The sequence below is a fragment of the Lupinus angustifolius genome, chromosome LG11, assembly GCF_001865875.1.
Source record: "Lupinus angustifolius cultivar Tanjil chromosome LG11, LupAngTanjil_v1.0, whole genome shotgun sequence".
Classification (NCBI taxonomy): Eukaryota; Viridiplantae; Streptophyta; class Magnoliopsida; order Fabales; family Fabaceae; genus Lupinus; species Lupinus angustifolius.
In genome coordinates, this window is record NC_032019.1 from 33410380 (window position 1) to 33427220 (window position 16841).

Genomic DNA, 16841 nt, shown 5'->3' on the forward strand with positions numbered 1-16841 from the left:
TAGGGGGCGGGGGGAGTATGTGAAGGTGTTAATTGAGAGGTTTGGTGAAGTCTATGACTATCCAATGGTCGAGTTGACGAAGTTAAGGCAGAAAGGTACAATCGGTATCAATAACTTCTTTTTTGGGAAGAGAAATGATAGAACCTACGCAAAGAACGCTGAAGGAAGTAGAAAATTGAGAAACACATCGTGGAGCTTGCGGGTGAAATTGAAAAGACATTAGCAGAATCATTGAGGAATAAAATGGAAGAACTTATGAGAGGAACAAGCAAGATTCAGAAAGATCACCCAAAAATAGAGTCGTTAATTCCATTGAACAAGAATATGCACAAGGTGTTCGATTCTTTGTTCTAGGTGATGAAAATCTCAATTCCTCACCCTTTGCTTCTGATACTGCACTATCTAGAGTTGATTTCCCTAGATTTAGTGGGGAAAATGTTAAGTCTTGGAGAAATCAATGTGAAACTTATTTTTGTGTAATGGAACACTTGAGGAGTTTAAAGTAGAATTAGCCAATCCCATTCTGAAGGAAAAACATTACAATGACATGATGTTGTTAAATCTAATTGGAAAAGTTCTTGGCTTAAATGGGATGAAAATGTGAAATTTCTGGTTGAACAATATAGAAAGGTGAATGATGATCCTATTGTGGAACTAATGAATTTGAGACAGAAAAGATCAATGATTGAATATCATAAAGATCTCAATGCAATCATCTCAATATGAAATTCTCTTGATGTGAATTCCCCTCCTCTATCAGTTCTGATAATCTTCAGGTTCTTTCCTGATTGTTTTTCAGTCATTGTCTTAAACCTCCTTAGGTTCTCAAACACTTCACTTTTGGCTTTAATGAGGTATATCCACATTCTCCTACTAAAGTCATCAATGGAGAATACAAATTATTTGTTTCCTCCTAGTGATGGAACTTCAAAGGGGCCACACACATTTGATTAGACTATATGCAACATGTCATTTGCCCTTCCTTGAGTATGGTTGCTAAAAGAGGTTATGGTTTGTTTACCAGTTATACAACTATCACATGTTGGCAATTGAGTCTTAATTACAGGCAATCTAGTGACCAAATTTCGTTTGTTTAACAATTTAAGGTCTCTGAAATTAAGATGTTCATACCTCAGGTGCCACAACCATGATTCATCTTCATTGACCTCTGCTTTAAGGAATTGAGAATTCATTGCTCCTAGCTTTACCTGAAATGTTCTGTTGTTTGACAAGGGTGCACTGATGACTCTTCTTTTTAAGTTGTCATATATCACCATCCATCCATTGTGCAACTCCATACTTAGTCATTTTTCATGTAGTTAGCCTATGCTGATGAGGTTTGTTTTCATATTAGGTACAAACAACACATCAGTAATTAAGACTTTCTTGCCATCTTGCATTCTCAAAGGGATGTCTCATGTGCCTTCTGCTATCACCACCTTATTGTCTGTGAATTTCACCTTGCTTCTTCTGGTTGTATCAAAGTTTATCAACCAATCCTTCTGTCCAGTCATATGGTTAGAACATCCTGAATCAAGATACCAAGTATTAGTTTCATTCTTCATGCTACTGGTTGTCATCATCAGTTGCACTGCTTCGTCATCAGACCTTTCATTCTCCTCTTTAACAAGATTTGCCTCAGAATCTTGTTTTCCTTGATACTTGTTTTTGTTTGGTGCATAGCACTCAGAGGAGAAGTGACCTAGTTTGTCACAATTGAAGCATCTGACATTCTTTTTGTCAATTCTTCTTTTCCAACCTTTTGACTGTTTGTTGTTGCTCCTTCTATTGGATTGTTCTTGTTGATCAACCAATCTCATTGAGTCTCTTTTCAAATCTGACCCTTTCCCTTGATTCTTGTTAAAGTTCTTCACACAGAGGTTTCCTTTTCTTGCTCCTGTTTGGGAATTACTATCCTCAAAATCTTCTCAACAATTGCAGCATCCTCCATCTTTTCACCATAAGACTTCATTGCATTTGTGTGAGTTATGATTCTTGTGAAGAAATCAACCATTCTTACACTTTCTTCCATTTGCATAAGCTCATATTGCCTCCTCATTGTTTGCAAACCAATTTTCTTTAATTGTCTAGCACCCGCATAATGTTTTTCCAACACATCCCAAGTTTCTTTTACAGTTGCAGATCCTGCAATCTTCTCAAAGTGAGCATTGTCCACAACTTGGTGAAGAAGACAAATTGCCTTACAATCTCTTTTCTTATTCTGTTTGTGAGCATTCCTCTGTGCTTCAGTATCATTTTCTTCCAAGATTGGTAGTTGTTCCTCAACAATATCAGCTATATCTTGATAGCCAAAAATGACTTTCATTTGAATGTTCCACCTTGTCCAATTCTTGCCATCTAATACGAGCATATTCGTTGCATAATTTCCAATTATTTGAGCCATGATTGCAGCGGAATTCGTTGGATCTTTCTCTGTGGCTCTTGATACCAAATGTTAGAGCAAAATAGTGAAGAAAACAATGAACGAGAGTGAATTATATGAGAGAAAACAGAGAAGAAGTTGTTATGTAAGGATTGGAGAAAGTATAATATCTTTTTATTGCTTTTGCTTAATCACCATACAATCCCATTTATACAAGTTTTCATATTTGGTTAACTAACATTAACCACCTATTAATAACAAAATTTTTTAACTACCAACCTAACTTCCTAACTATTTGATTAGCCTTTCAACAAGAAAGTTTAGACTCTACTTCTTCTTATTAGAATTTCTACTCCTTATTCACTTCAAGTGTCGAATTAGCGTAATATTCCTAACTTCTCCAACAACCATAACAGAGTCTTGAACCCTCAATCTATTTATCACTCTATTCCTTAAACATTTCTCCCTACTAGTGTTTAATCCAACTTACAAATGATTTTCCTTAGAAATGTTGTGCTCACAAAGGTTGAAGCAAAAGTTATTATTACGTCTGTGTGAGAGTTAGCAAAATGTAATCAAACGGTGTTGAAAACTTGAAATGTTTTGCTAATCCATTACTCCAAAGGAGCTGCCACAAGCTTTCACATGTTTTGATAATCTTTCTTGTTTACACGAACAAAGTGTTTCATGTTTGTCATGTTTGTGTGAGAGTTCATATGTCTTCATCCATATCCTAATTTCTTATCTCAGTCCAATGAAAAAATGTCAGTTAATTAAAATTAAAAATTCTAAAAATATAAAATAACATTTTCATACTATACCGAGAAAGTTAATTGATTAGGAACATGATTTTGGGACATAGCATCCCTCTTAATCATTCCCACTTGCTTTCTCTTCACTTCACTATAATTCACTTGTTTTTTTCCACTAACATGCAAAATAATTAATGCGTGCATGCACCTGAACTTCTTCTCATTCTTCAACGTTCTTTCTCTCCTGTTCTCATTTGAGTTTGACCACGTTCAATATAGCTCCATGATTTATTTCCTTAAAATATAAGTTATTTTTCTTTACAATATAAAATGCAAATCTATCGCTACAAATCATATAATCCAAAATATAACTTGGCATTAGTTTATCAATATATTTTGAACAAATATAATAAATAATGTTGACAACCATTTAAAAGTAGTTGTAACTTGTATAATTGTATACCAATAAGACGTTGTTTTAATGGTGTAAGGTCCTGCTAAATTCTCTGAATCACCAAAAGGTTAAGAGTTCGATTTCTGAGAGCGACAATTATAAAAAAAAACTTATATTATTGTAAAGTAATAATTAATTTGAGAGGGAATCAAGGGTTGTATTGAACTGAGCACATGCTAACTAGTCTCACGCTCACATATTATATACTAAGTCTTACATGTTGCTAACAGAAAACTGTCACAAATTCACTAACTGCTAAAGATATTTCATATTTAGAAGCCACTTGCTTCTACAACACTTCATAAAACCTTGATTCAATTCACTGTTAGAGCTTGCATTTCTTGAGGTGCCACCGGTGCACATCCAATTATAAAAGATAATAGTTGATAAAAAAAAATTAATCTTGCTTACTCATATTTGTTTATGGACAAATTTTAGAATTTGAAAATCATTATCTGCTGAACTTACTAGAGTTGGAATAATCATAGGCTATGATTGGTGATATTAGAATAACTAAACTTAACCTTATCAAACATTTGATAAAACTTTAATGTCATATTAGAATATTATGGCCTAGCCAACTCTAAAGCTGTCTGATAAAGGAAGAGGTGTCCATTTATATATTAGCGTAAATTATACTTAAGTACTTTAAGTTTTAATAAAATTATATAAATTTTTTCTCTATTTTTTAAATTTACACAAACAATCTATAATTATATACATGTATTACCATGACCACCCCCATGTGAGAGAGATTAATATAATTTCCTAAATAAAAAAATGGTGAAAAATATAATTAACTCAAACAAAATATGGTATATTGTGTGGATAAGTCAAAATAGTATAAAAATCAATGTCTACTCACTATTTTTTGTTCGTTATAAATTGCATTAATAATTTTAAGAAGGTGTTTAAATCACCCTATATTATATTGTAACTAATCAAATAATGAATAAACATTGACTTTTATACTATTTATATTTGTCTCCACAATATGTCATATTTTGTTTAACTTAATTATACTCATTATCATTTTTTGTTTAAGAAATTACACTTATCTTTCATACATGATTAATGAGTAAAATATATGTATATAATTAGGGATCATTTATGTAAGTTTAAAAAAGGTAGAGTTGATTTGTGTAAAGAATATGTTTGTAAGATTATGTTAGCATTTCTCTATTGGGAATCCAAGGGAATATGAAAATGCCATACTTTTGTCTCCATATAATGGTTAATCACACAATGCTATTGTAAGTCTTACACAAGCATCAAAGAAGATGGTCCATCAAAAAGTCTGAATTTAATTCAATCACCTTTCAACATATATAGTGCCTCTGTCTCATCCTTATCCTACTTTTAATTTTAGTTGCAAATTATATATCAATTCAAAACGGGGTTTTGGTTTGCACATTTCTGATTTAGATATGGAATTAGGAAAAATGAATACTCAAAATCAATATTGTGAAATTCGAGCTGAGTATTAAATTGGAGGAGATCTCGTATTAACTTTAATCAATTAAATTATTTAGTATGACCAGATGATTTCATATATAATTAATAATTTTTTTCTATAAATATATAATTAATAATTATATATGATTATTGAACTAACATTTTTCTATCTTTTTTTGGACCGAAGTACAACAAACTATTAGAGTAATGTTTCATTTTTTTAAATTTTAATTCAACCGTCCAACTCACTTCTGGGGTTAATAGGTTTAACCGAGTTTAACATAGTTGGACTGGAGTTTCCCTGACTCAAAGCAGTTCAACCATTCATTCAATTAAGACTGTAAATCAATATCGTTTTCAAGTCTGGTCAGCGATCGAACCGATCGAGTTGTCCGGTTCGATTCTCAAAACACTGCTCAAAATAGTAAATTGTATCGATAGAAAAGAATTCTAATCTTCATGAGATTATACTCAAATTTCATTTTCCATCGTCAACCTGCTACAACATTTATACCACCATCATTAGTTAATGGAAAAACCCCAAAATTAAACCAGCCCTTGAATTTCATCAATGCAATTTAATTATTGAATTACAAAAAATGCCTAAAAATGACTCTAAACTCTAATGGACGTCTAAAATTGTTTTTCACAATTCAAAAATATCATGGTATCCCTAAATTTTCCAAGGTGTGATTTAATTCATAAATTTCAAAAGAAATATGTGCAAAGGACTATGACATTTGCTTTATACGTGACTTTTTTTTAATCTGATTTAACATTTTAGATTGCAAATTCATAATGTATGTATATTTAGTGATCCACATAAATTCAATAAGTATAGTAACTTTGAAGGCAAACTTACCTTTATTAAGTTAAAATGTGTTCTTAGCAAGACCTACACTATAAAAACCCAAAATTAATTTAGTGACAAAGCCTCCAAAGATATTTTAAAAGATAATGCTCTTCCATCATGACAACAAAGCATATATTATGAGTAGAAAACATTGAGAGGAAAAAAAGGAAACATTTGCTTTTCTCTTTTGACCTCAATTTTTTGGTGTTTTAAAAAGATTAATAGAAGCTCTCACAATACACAAGTGAGATAGTTCTTTTTTTGCACTCAATTTGCTCTCATTGTCTTTCCACTATCCTTTGCCTCCTCCTCTCTTTTGCACGAATGGATTTCCCATCTCATGGCAGACATCAACATGCATACCAAGTAGCCATAAGAATAAATTCTTTCTATTCTTTACTAATTTATAATTGGTTAAATTTTTGTATTGTTCTCTCTAGTTATCCGACAAACAATTTTATTATTCATATGAGTATGCTAATCAACAAATAGCATAAAAAACCCTCGAGTATCATTTGGCTCGCAATTTTGGTCTATCTAGTTTGTTAGGACTAATATCATCTCAAACTTAACCTAATCATTTGTGCGACTGGTGGTAGAGGCGGCAAAATGTAAAGTCCTAACTTTGAATCATCAGAAAAAGGACAGATCATTAAAGTTCTACCTAGAATGGATTACTAATCCTCAAGATTGTCTTAACCCTTCTTGCCCTTTAATCTATTCTCCTTGTATTTTTTTTACTTTCTTATATTTTTTTTAATTTCTTATCATTATTTATCTTTTATAATTTTATACATTCAAGTACATCTTTAAAAAAATTATCTGATAAAAATATTCACTTTATTGGATTAGAAGGATTTGCATCTTCTATAAGTTTCCCATCTTCCTTCGGATGCTCTCATATGAAGTCTAACATAATTAATAAAATTAAAAAACTATAAACATAAAAGTTAGTACTTACTGTTGCATATTGAAGTTGGTTGTGTTCCTTTTTCAGTCTCATAATTGAATAAAAAATTTCTATATTCACCTATCATTTTCTATAATGTTAAAGAGAGCAATGATATAAAATTGTGAGTATAGAATATTTTCATTCCTCAATTTTTTTGGGGTTTGATGAAAGAAAAACAAAAATGGGCCAGGGGAGCCCATGATTAATTTGTGAATGCTAAACCTGTATTGGAATTGTTGTGTAGTGGCTATTGGGTTGGGTTTCGAATGGATCAGGCCTGGTTCCTAATATCACTCGGTGGAACTTCGTTTGCTTGTCTATCATGAATGAAAAATGATATATTCTCCTACATATTTTTGTATCATAAAGTAATATTTTATTTATTAATGGTTAATTTAAAAGTCACATATCATTTTCTTGAAGTATATGAGAATTTGTATGAGAATATATTAATAATTATATAAACTCGATTGCCTAACCAGGCCTTTTTTGGCTCAAAAGTCAAGTATAAATAACTCATCTCATATAACTTATCTTAGAATTTTTGTAATATAATAATAACTATTATTTTAATTAAATTAGTTATCTTATTGGGTCTAATAGACTTATTTTTTATTTGGCTAGCGTAAAAAGATAAACAGGGACTTTTAAAAAAGGTTATATTTAGTGTAACCCTAAATTGTTATTATGAAAATAAATTAATTTCAAGAAAGACTTTGTTAAATAATCGTTTGAGTGATTTTTCTATAAAAGTAAAACAGTATATAATGTATCAAAATGAGCTTAAAAAAATATTAATGTCACATAATCACTCATTTTCTTTTAAAACATACAATAATAGCATACCAATACCAAAATTCAGTAAGTATTAAATATAGACATCCTGTCTTACAAAACCATTGTGTATGGCCATTCACAAGTAATATATAAATATAATAATAGCATACCAATACCTGTCTTCATTATGATAAAAAATGAAAATTCGGGGTTTTTAAACTTTTTTTATTCATTTAATTTTAACAAACACAATAATATATAAATAGAATTTTAGATAGGATTTTGCTAATTATTGTCCTTAGGTAATGAGTAAGCAACCCAAAAGTATAAAGTCAATCTTGAAAGTTATATATATAATTTTCAACAGTCAATAGCTTAAGTTTTCCAAGTTTGACTACACATTTTTGGTTTCTAATCAATTACCCTTAGACTAATGGTTAACATAACCCTTTTCAGTATTAGTATATTTGAAAAATTATAACATATATTTCCAATATTATACCTTATCAACCAAACAAATTCCCAAGTTATACCCAAGAAATTTCAAATGCTAACCAAACATATTTTTTTTAAATACCCAAAAATAACATTCCGGGTATTAACACTCATCCTAGTGTTGGATGGGGATCATCTATCTCAAAATAGTGTCCCCAATCCTGTCCCACACTATTTATATTTAAACACATGAATTTAATATTTTAATTTTATAAAATAAAATTAAAATAAAGTGTTATTTTTACTCCTAGTGTTGAATGTTCATGCATATTCATCCAGACATGACTCTCATGTGGCATTAAATAAATGGCCCATCTCAACTAATCTCTTACACATAGGATTTCACTTGAATTTAATTTTTATTCATCAAAAAGTCTCTTGTAAATTTGTATTTTCACTTAAATTCAAAGGATCATACTATAAATATAATACTTTCAGGTTCTCTTAATCTTTTATTATTTGTTTCATAAAGCAATGATTTATTTGCAAATATAATTATTAGGGTGAAAATGATTTAGTTCCAATTTCATTATACAACATATTAGTGTTTAAGTTACAATCCATAACCATAATTACATTTATATATTATGGCTTTGAGAGTCTCTATAATAATACATAACCGTAATCACAATCAAATTGGTTATATTTTGATACAATTACAATAAGCCTAGCATAATCGAAACCCATCTACTTTTAATTGTTATGCAAATGTGGTGCTTTCATAGATGGAAGATTGAACTGATTTCAATGCTAGGATCTCATTTTGACTTGTGAAAAAAATATGGTAAGGGCGGAAACAAGGATCCTTTGTTCTAAGAAACTTTTGTTTTTCTATTCAATCAAACATTACAAAATAAAATAAAAATATTAATTTTTATTTTTATAATTTTTCTTTTTAATAAAATAATTTTTTTAATGGGTGAGAATACACCGTATTACAAAAATAAGGACATGTAATCCATATCCGACTTTAAGTATTTGTTAGAAGTCAATAAAATAAGCAGCCACATTAGACTAGGTGGGTTTAGAACACGTGAACTCATGCAGTTTACTTAGACTAAATGAGTTGAGCATGAACAAGGTTTCCACAATTACTACTACTCGATGGCAATACAAGTCATCGCTTCAAAAACAAAGTAAAGAACCACAAGATTCCTTTTAGGTCAACTGCCGACATCTCATGCCACATAAGTTAGGTTTATTGTTTTATATTACGAGTAAAGATATGTTGTCCGAACTTATATTTTATACAGTATATCGTCCAATGATAATAAAATAAAAATAATAATAATAATAAAAGTTTAAATTTTTTATTGACATAATATATTTTTATTGGTATGAGAGAGACACAATTTAGGATAAAAGATATGTATATTTTTTAACCAACACCCGGCAATCACAACTATGTGTATAACATTTTTCTTTCTACGAGTTTCTACAACGCTATCGTGACTATAACTATGATATATTTTCATGTAACTTTCCACAATTATAATAAACATAACCTAATTCTAACCCTAATTTAAATATTAGTCAATATATATAATAGAAGCTATCCATAGTCTCGTTTGAGTTGATTCACAAAAGATGGGTTAATGGTAAACACAAAGAAAGTTGTAGCCTTATCTTGATTTTGCAAGGACAATATTCTCTTTATGAACAGGATCTCAAGAGCATCTTTAAATTCTTTTAATATTATTATTTTAGTTCCTTCAGGATATTATACCGACAAAAAAGAGCACATAAATGATAGAATATTTATCTTAGAGTCCAACTCATTACAAGTAAACACTCACATATTTTTAGGTAAAACCTTAAACTATTTATCTTTGAGTCCAAGTCATCTTCGTTCTTTAATAACCGAAGAAAGTCTAAGTCGTTAGATAATTATGTATTTGATAGAATATTAAACTAAAAAATTGTTAAAGATGGAGATTGAATAGAAAACACTATTTCAAAACTTTTTTAAGTGTAAAGACCGATTGAAATACAATATTATAAAAACTCAGTTGAAAATTTGGATAACTATAAAGAATAAAAGTTTGACTTTTCCATTACAAATTGTTGATATATAGCACAATAATACACAACAAAAAAACATATTTAACTAAACAATATATTGTTTTATAACCAATACTATACTACATTTATTTAATATTTCTTTCCCTTCTTAAATAAGAGTATTTTAAGGAAAAATATTTTTTATTTATCTGCTTTTAATGATATTTTTACAACAATATCTTTATTTAATTAACAAATCAGACATTGAAAGAAAAAGAACAACTTTAATTAATTAATAATTAATTAAATTGAGAGACATAAATCTATTTCAAATATGATATTAATCACTAGACAATTAGACATGCATGACTGCACCTCTAGTGTCTTGATTAGTTGACTCTTATGACAGCCTAGTTCACTAGGACACTATCTTTGAAAATTCACAAAAGACAATGCTGAATTTGTGGACACTATGTTATACATACAAGTATAGGAAATCACAACTAATATTCTACTGGTTTTAGTTAAGGAAATGAAAAAAATATTATTATTATTCTTAAAATGATGTGTTTAATATTTCTAGAAGTGTTGAATTTGTTTTTCTATCTTCTTTGTTTTCTGATATTTATTAACTAGTTATGAAGACCCTATAAATATATTCAACATGCATATTAACCATAAGTCTCTCTGATTTTACTATACTTTCCGTGATTGAAAAGTTCACCCCATAACCATGGCATTCAAATTTCCAAAGCTTTTTTCTATGAAGCTAGTACCCATTTGGTTGCTTCTCTTAATGTTCTTATTTTGCTTCCTAGTGTCTTCTTCATCTGCAATGCAAAGTGAAGCAAATGCTCTATTGAAATGGAAAGCTAGCCTTGACAATACAAGCCAGACTTTGCTTTCTTCATGGACTAACAATGGCAATAGTCCTTGCAACAATAATTGGGTTGGTATTGAATGTGATGATGAATCCAAATCTGTTTCCTATATAAGTCTTCTAAATATGGGATTAAGAGGTACACTTCAAAGTCTTAACTTTTCATCATTTTTCAATATCCTTAGTATAGATATAAGCAACAACTCATTTTATGGAACTATTCCTACACAAATTGGGTTGCTCTCAAATTTGGACACTCTATCTTTATCCAATAATAATCTCTCTGGTACCATTCCCAAAAGCATTGGTAATCTCTCAAAACTCTCACATCTTGATCTCAGTGTCAATAATCTTGTTGGTACTATTCCACCTGAGATAACACAATTGATTGGTCTTATAGAAGTTGATATTAGCAACAACACTCTCATAGGATCTATCCCTACATCAATAGGAACATTGGCCAATTTATCATTTCTGGGGTTAGGTAACAACGAATTATCTGGTCACATACCTAGTGAAATTGGAAAGCTGGTCAACCTTAGGAATCTATGGCTTGAAGGTAATAATCTTTCAGGTATCATTCCTGATGAATTGGGTATGATGAAAAGTGTCAATGATATTGATTTGTCTGGAAATTTTCTCTCTGGTAGAATACCATCTTCAATAGGAAATTTGAGCAATTTACAACATCTTTCCCTTCATAACAACACTCTTTCTAGTTTTATTCCTAGTGAAGTGGGAAAACTCTATTCTCTTGTCACAATTCATTTGCAATCTAATAATCTTTCTGGGTCAGTTCCACAATCCATAGGTAACTTGGTCAATTTGGAGACCATAATACTTTGGAAAAATAATCTTTCTGGGTCAATCCCTTCCACCATTGGAAACTTGACAAAGCTCAAAAAAATATCATTTTGTTCAAATGAATTATCTGGGCCATTCCCACCCTCAATAGGAAACTTGACCAATCTCATAGATTTGCATTTAGCATATAATCATTTCATAGGACACTTGCCTCCCAACTTATGCCATAGTGGAAAATTGGAAAAGTTAAGTGCTAATGGTAACAATTTTAGAGGTCAAATCCCAAAGAACATAAAAAGTTGTTCTAGTCTTGTAAGGGTCAGGCTTGAACAAAACCACTTGACTGGAAATATCACAGAAGATTTTGGTGAATATCCAAATTTGAATTACATGGATTTAAGTGATAACAATTTTTATGGGCACCTTTCACCAAAGTGGGGCAAATGCTATAGCCTCCAAAGCCTTAAGATCTCCAACAACAATTTATCCGGTTATATACCACCAGAAATAGCCGAGGCTATAAACTTACATGTACTTAACCTATCTTCAAACCACCTAACGGGACAAATCCCAATGGAGCTAGGTAAGTTGACCTTGCTGAATCAACTATCGATAAGCAACAATCATCTTTCAGGAAATGTTCCCATTCAAATAGCATCATTGAATGAACTTCAAACCTTGGAGCTTGCTGCCAATGATTTTAGTGGAGCCATCATAGAACAACTGGGAAATTTGCCCAAGTTATTGCATTTGAATCTGAGTCAAAATAGATTTGTAGGACATATTCCTTTTGAGTTTGGTCGATTCAATTCTCTTCAAAGTCTTGATCTCAGCAAAAATTTGTGGAGTGGAAAAATACCCGCCACACTTGGAGAGTTGAAATACCTAGAAACATTGAATCTCTCACACAATAACCTTTCTGGTGCAATTCCCTCTAGTTTTGATGATATGTTAAGCTTAACATTTGTTGACATATCATACAACCAATTAGAAGGTCCACTTCCAAGTATTCCAGCTTTTCAAAAAGTTTCAATTGAAGCATTGAGAAACAATAAAGGTTTGTGTGGTAATATCTCTGGCCTTAACCCTTGCCCATCATCACATAACAAGCCTCAACATCACAAGAACAACAAAGTCTTACAACTTGTTTTACCCATTACTTTGACCATTCTAACCCTTCTTCTATTGGTGTCCATAGTTTCATATTGTTTTTGCCTAAGTGTAAGTACAAAAGAAAACCAGGTTGTGGAATCACAAACTCAAAATCTCTTTTCAATATGGAGTTATGATGGGAAAATGGTGTATGAGAATATTCTTGAGGCTACAGAAGAGTTTGACAACAAATATCTCATTGGAGTTGGAGGTTGTGGTTATGTTTATAGAGCTGAGTTACCTACAGGTCAAGTTGTTGCTGTGAAAAAACTCCATTCAATACAAAGTGAGGAAACAGTTAATCTCAAAGCTTTCCAAAGAGAGATAGAAGCTTTGACAAAAATCCGGCATCGTAATATTGTGAAACTCTATGGGTTTTGTTCACATTCTCAGCACTCATTTTTGGTTTATGAGTTGATGGAAAGGGGTAGCATTGATATGATTCTTCGCAATGATGCACAAGCTGTTGAATTTGATTGGAATAGAAGGGTGAATGTTGTTAAAGGAGTGGCCAATGCGTTGAGTTATATGCACCATTATTGTTCACCACCTATTGTTCATAGAGATATTTCATCAAAGAATGTTCTTTTAGATGTGGACTATGAGGCTCATGTTTCAGATTTTGGAACTGCTACACTTCTTAATCCTGATTCTTCAAATTGGACCTCATTTGCTGGTACCTTTGGATATGCTGCTCCAGGTTTGTTGATACTTATTCATTGTAATTAATTATGGAAACACTACTTTAGAATATAGATCTATTTGTCTTATTTCCTGTCATATATATTGTCGTGAGCAAATGAAAATATAACATGTCAAAACTTCATTATTATTATTTTTGTTTCATTATCTGCAACATAGCAAACAAGAAAGGTACTAGGATAGCATATCTGGGTTCACTATTTTACGACCTATCTTTGATACTTATTTCCAATAATATGGGCAGTACAACCCAATGTACGAGGCTGCCATTTAGTAAGGTATGAGGAGGATATATATACACAACCTTACCTCACAAGCATGGAGGCGTTGTTTTGAAGCTATGACCTTATAGTCATTAAACAACAATCTTACCGTTGCTTTGATGCTCACCTATGCTTACTTTTAGTAACATGACCATATAATTATTTGCATACTTCATGCTTTGTTACGTACTAACATATTATGCATGATATTTGTTCTGGTTTGTTGTAGAACTGGCTTATACTATGGAAGTGAGTGAGAAATGTGATGTGTATAGCTTTGGGGTATTTGCCTTGGAAATAATGTTTGGAAAGCATCCTGCAGAAGTTATATTATCTACAATGTTATTATCTTCTGCAAAACTTGTGGCTTCAACAATTGAGAATTTGTTATTGAATGAGAAATTGGATCAACGAATTCCTTATCCCACAAATCAATTTGCCAAGGAAGCAATAACATCTATTCTAAGAATAGGAATTGCATGCTTGAGTGAAAACCCACGTTCTCGACCTACCATGGAACAAGTAGTGAAAGAACTAATGATCTCAAATTGTTCAATGGATGATCAAGTCCACATTATCACAGTTGAAGATGGGTCTTGAGGATTGTACTTCAAATTATATATCAATGCTACTTGTTCTTCTTGTGCAGCATTGTAAATATTTTTTCATTGTGAGTATGTTTTAATTTATTGTGTAATGACATTTATATAGAGAACATAATCCGAGAAACAAAGTGCAATTAATCATGTATAGACTAAATAAGCATGTAACAACTGTTGCAAAAACTTGGAAATTAAAGAGAAACTTACACTATATATATCATAATGAATATGATTAGAAAATGGTTATGAAGCTTACACTATATATTTTTGAAGTATATGAGTCAAACAGTGCATATTGCATTTACCTTACAGCCAGTAAACAAAATATAAAATCTTCATAATATAAAAATGAGGGTTTTCTACTGTATAGCAGCATTTGTAATTGGCTGAGGTTTTGCATTTAAATAAATTTTGCTAGTAGTTGTACAACTCAATTAGGTATCTTCATATTCAAGTATAGTTTCACAGCTTTAAAAAAATCCCAAACCCCTTTACATGCATGCACTGTCCATTATTGCTGGACAGTTGAATGCAAAAAAATATTTAATGAATTATATAAATTAGCTTTAGCTAACTCTATAGTACCTACTTTGCAATTTATTAAACTTTTTCAGATTAAAATACAACTAGTGCATGTCGATATAGGATATTGAGTTCAAACTCCTTTTCGGTATCAGATAGTAGCCTAGTATTTGGATATGAGGATGAATTTTGTTATTGAAAAATAATTTAAAATTACGACCATTAAATATATTTTTGTCACATTATAATTTATACCTAGTATTGGACTCTTTAGTATGGAGAGATCCTCCTTGCATATTCATTTTTATGTTTCAATATAACATTAATGACTGAGGGCCACAAGAACTTAATGGAATTTTACTTTAGCACGGGAATATTGACTAAATTGGTGAACCAAGAGCAATGAATAAATGTTGTATTTTAATTCATGTCAGATTCTTAACACCATTTGTTTTTTTTGGAGAGATTCATAATGGCTCGTGAGTTGTCATTATTTGAGACGTAATTTAATTTGATATAAATTATTCCTCCTTAATTTAATATGTTATTGTAAATTAAAGTACATTTTTCTTTGCCTACATATAGTTTCTTTTTTTGTGGTTTTCCACATGTATCCTCGCACGAGAGGCAATCATATCTGAGCCGAGATTTGATGATTGTGGCTAGCTCTCATCGGAGGTAAGTGTGAAGGTTCCTGAAAAACATCAACAAAGTTTTCTAATACTTGAGCAATCTAGTCTGACAAAATAGTTTGCTCTGCATGAGTACTGAGTCATTGCAACAACCCTCCATCTTGAGGATATAGTTGTAACTAGGGGTGTTCGCGGTCCATTTGGATCGGTTTTTAAGCAAAAAATTATCCGATCCAAACGCGTAATTAGTATGTGGTCCGGTCTATTTATATTAAGATGTCCGATCCAATCCGGTCTAAATATAATATGCGGTTTCGGTTCGGTTTGGGTCGGTCTATCTTTTAGAAATTGCAGATCACAAATTGTTAATTAAATTGCAGATCAGAAATTGTTAATTAAAATAAAAAGGAGGGGGCATTCATTGTCATAATATCAAGTGTTTTACATAACATTGACACATATTTTCACCTTGTTGTACTTAAATCCCCATCACAGAATTCCCATTAACCCAAATTCTAAAATAAAAACCCGGGGCCATGAAGGAAAAGGAATTCATAAAGAACAAGAACTAAACACAAAGTGTAAGAGAGTACCTGCATCAACAGAAATATTTTGATCTCTGTACCTCTCAACAAACAAGTCAATCATATTTCATGCAAGATTATCTTCTTCATCATCACAAATAGAAAGAACAAAAGGGGGAGAGTAAAATCCAACTTGAGAGAAATGCACTTACCCAAAACAAAGAAAGTGTTGGTTTGATGGAAGAGGATGGTGGAGGGTGTGATCAATCAGGACAGATGTGTGGTGAAGGAGGGTGTTGACGACTGTTGAGGAGAGGAGGGCGTGGAGAATGAGGGTGTGGAGGAGAGAAGGGTGTGGAGGAGAGAATGAGGAATTAGGGATTTAGAATTTTAGGTATATGCATTTTTGCTGTGCTTAGCTTACTGCTTAATGCTTATGTGATATATTTTAGATAAGTTAATAATATCGGTCCGGTCTGGATCGGTCTGGATCCCAGACGTGAAACCGAAGACCAGACCAGACCGATCGGTCCTTAAAAAATAAATCCAATACGATCCAAATACATTCGATTTTTGCGGTTTTGGTCTACTTTGGATCGGTTTGCGGTTTTTGTTTTGGACCGGTCTGGATTTGAACA

At 31.5% G+C, this 16841-nt stretch overlaps 1 protein-coding gene across 1 annotated transcript; it reads left to right on the top strand.

The window, feature by feature from the left end:
• On the top strand, nt 10761-14726 carry LOC109361355 (MDIS1-interacting receptor like kinase 2-like). The gene is made up of 2 exons (XM_019606825.1): nt 10761-13658; nt 14153-14726. The coding sequence occupies exons 1-2, from the start codon at nt 10856-10858 to the stop codon at nt 14521-14523; spliced, it is 3174 nt and encodes a 1057-aa protein (XP_019462370.1). The 5' UTR covers nt 10761-10855; the 3' UTR covers nt 14524-14726.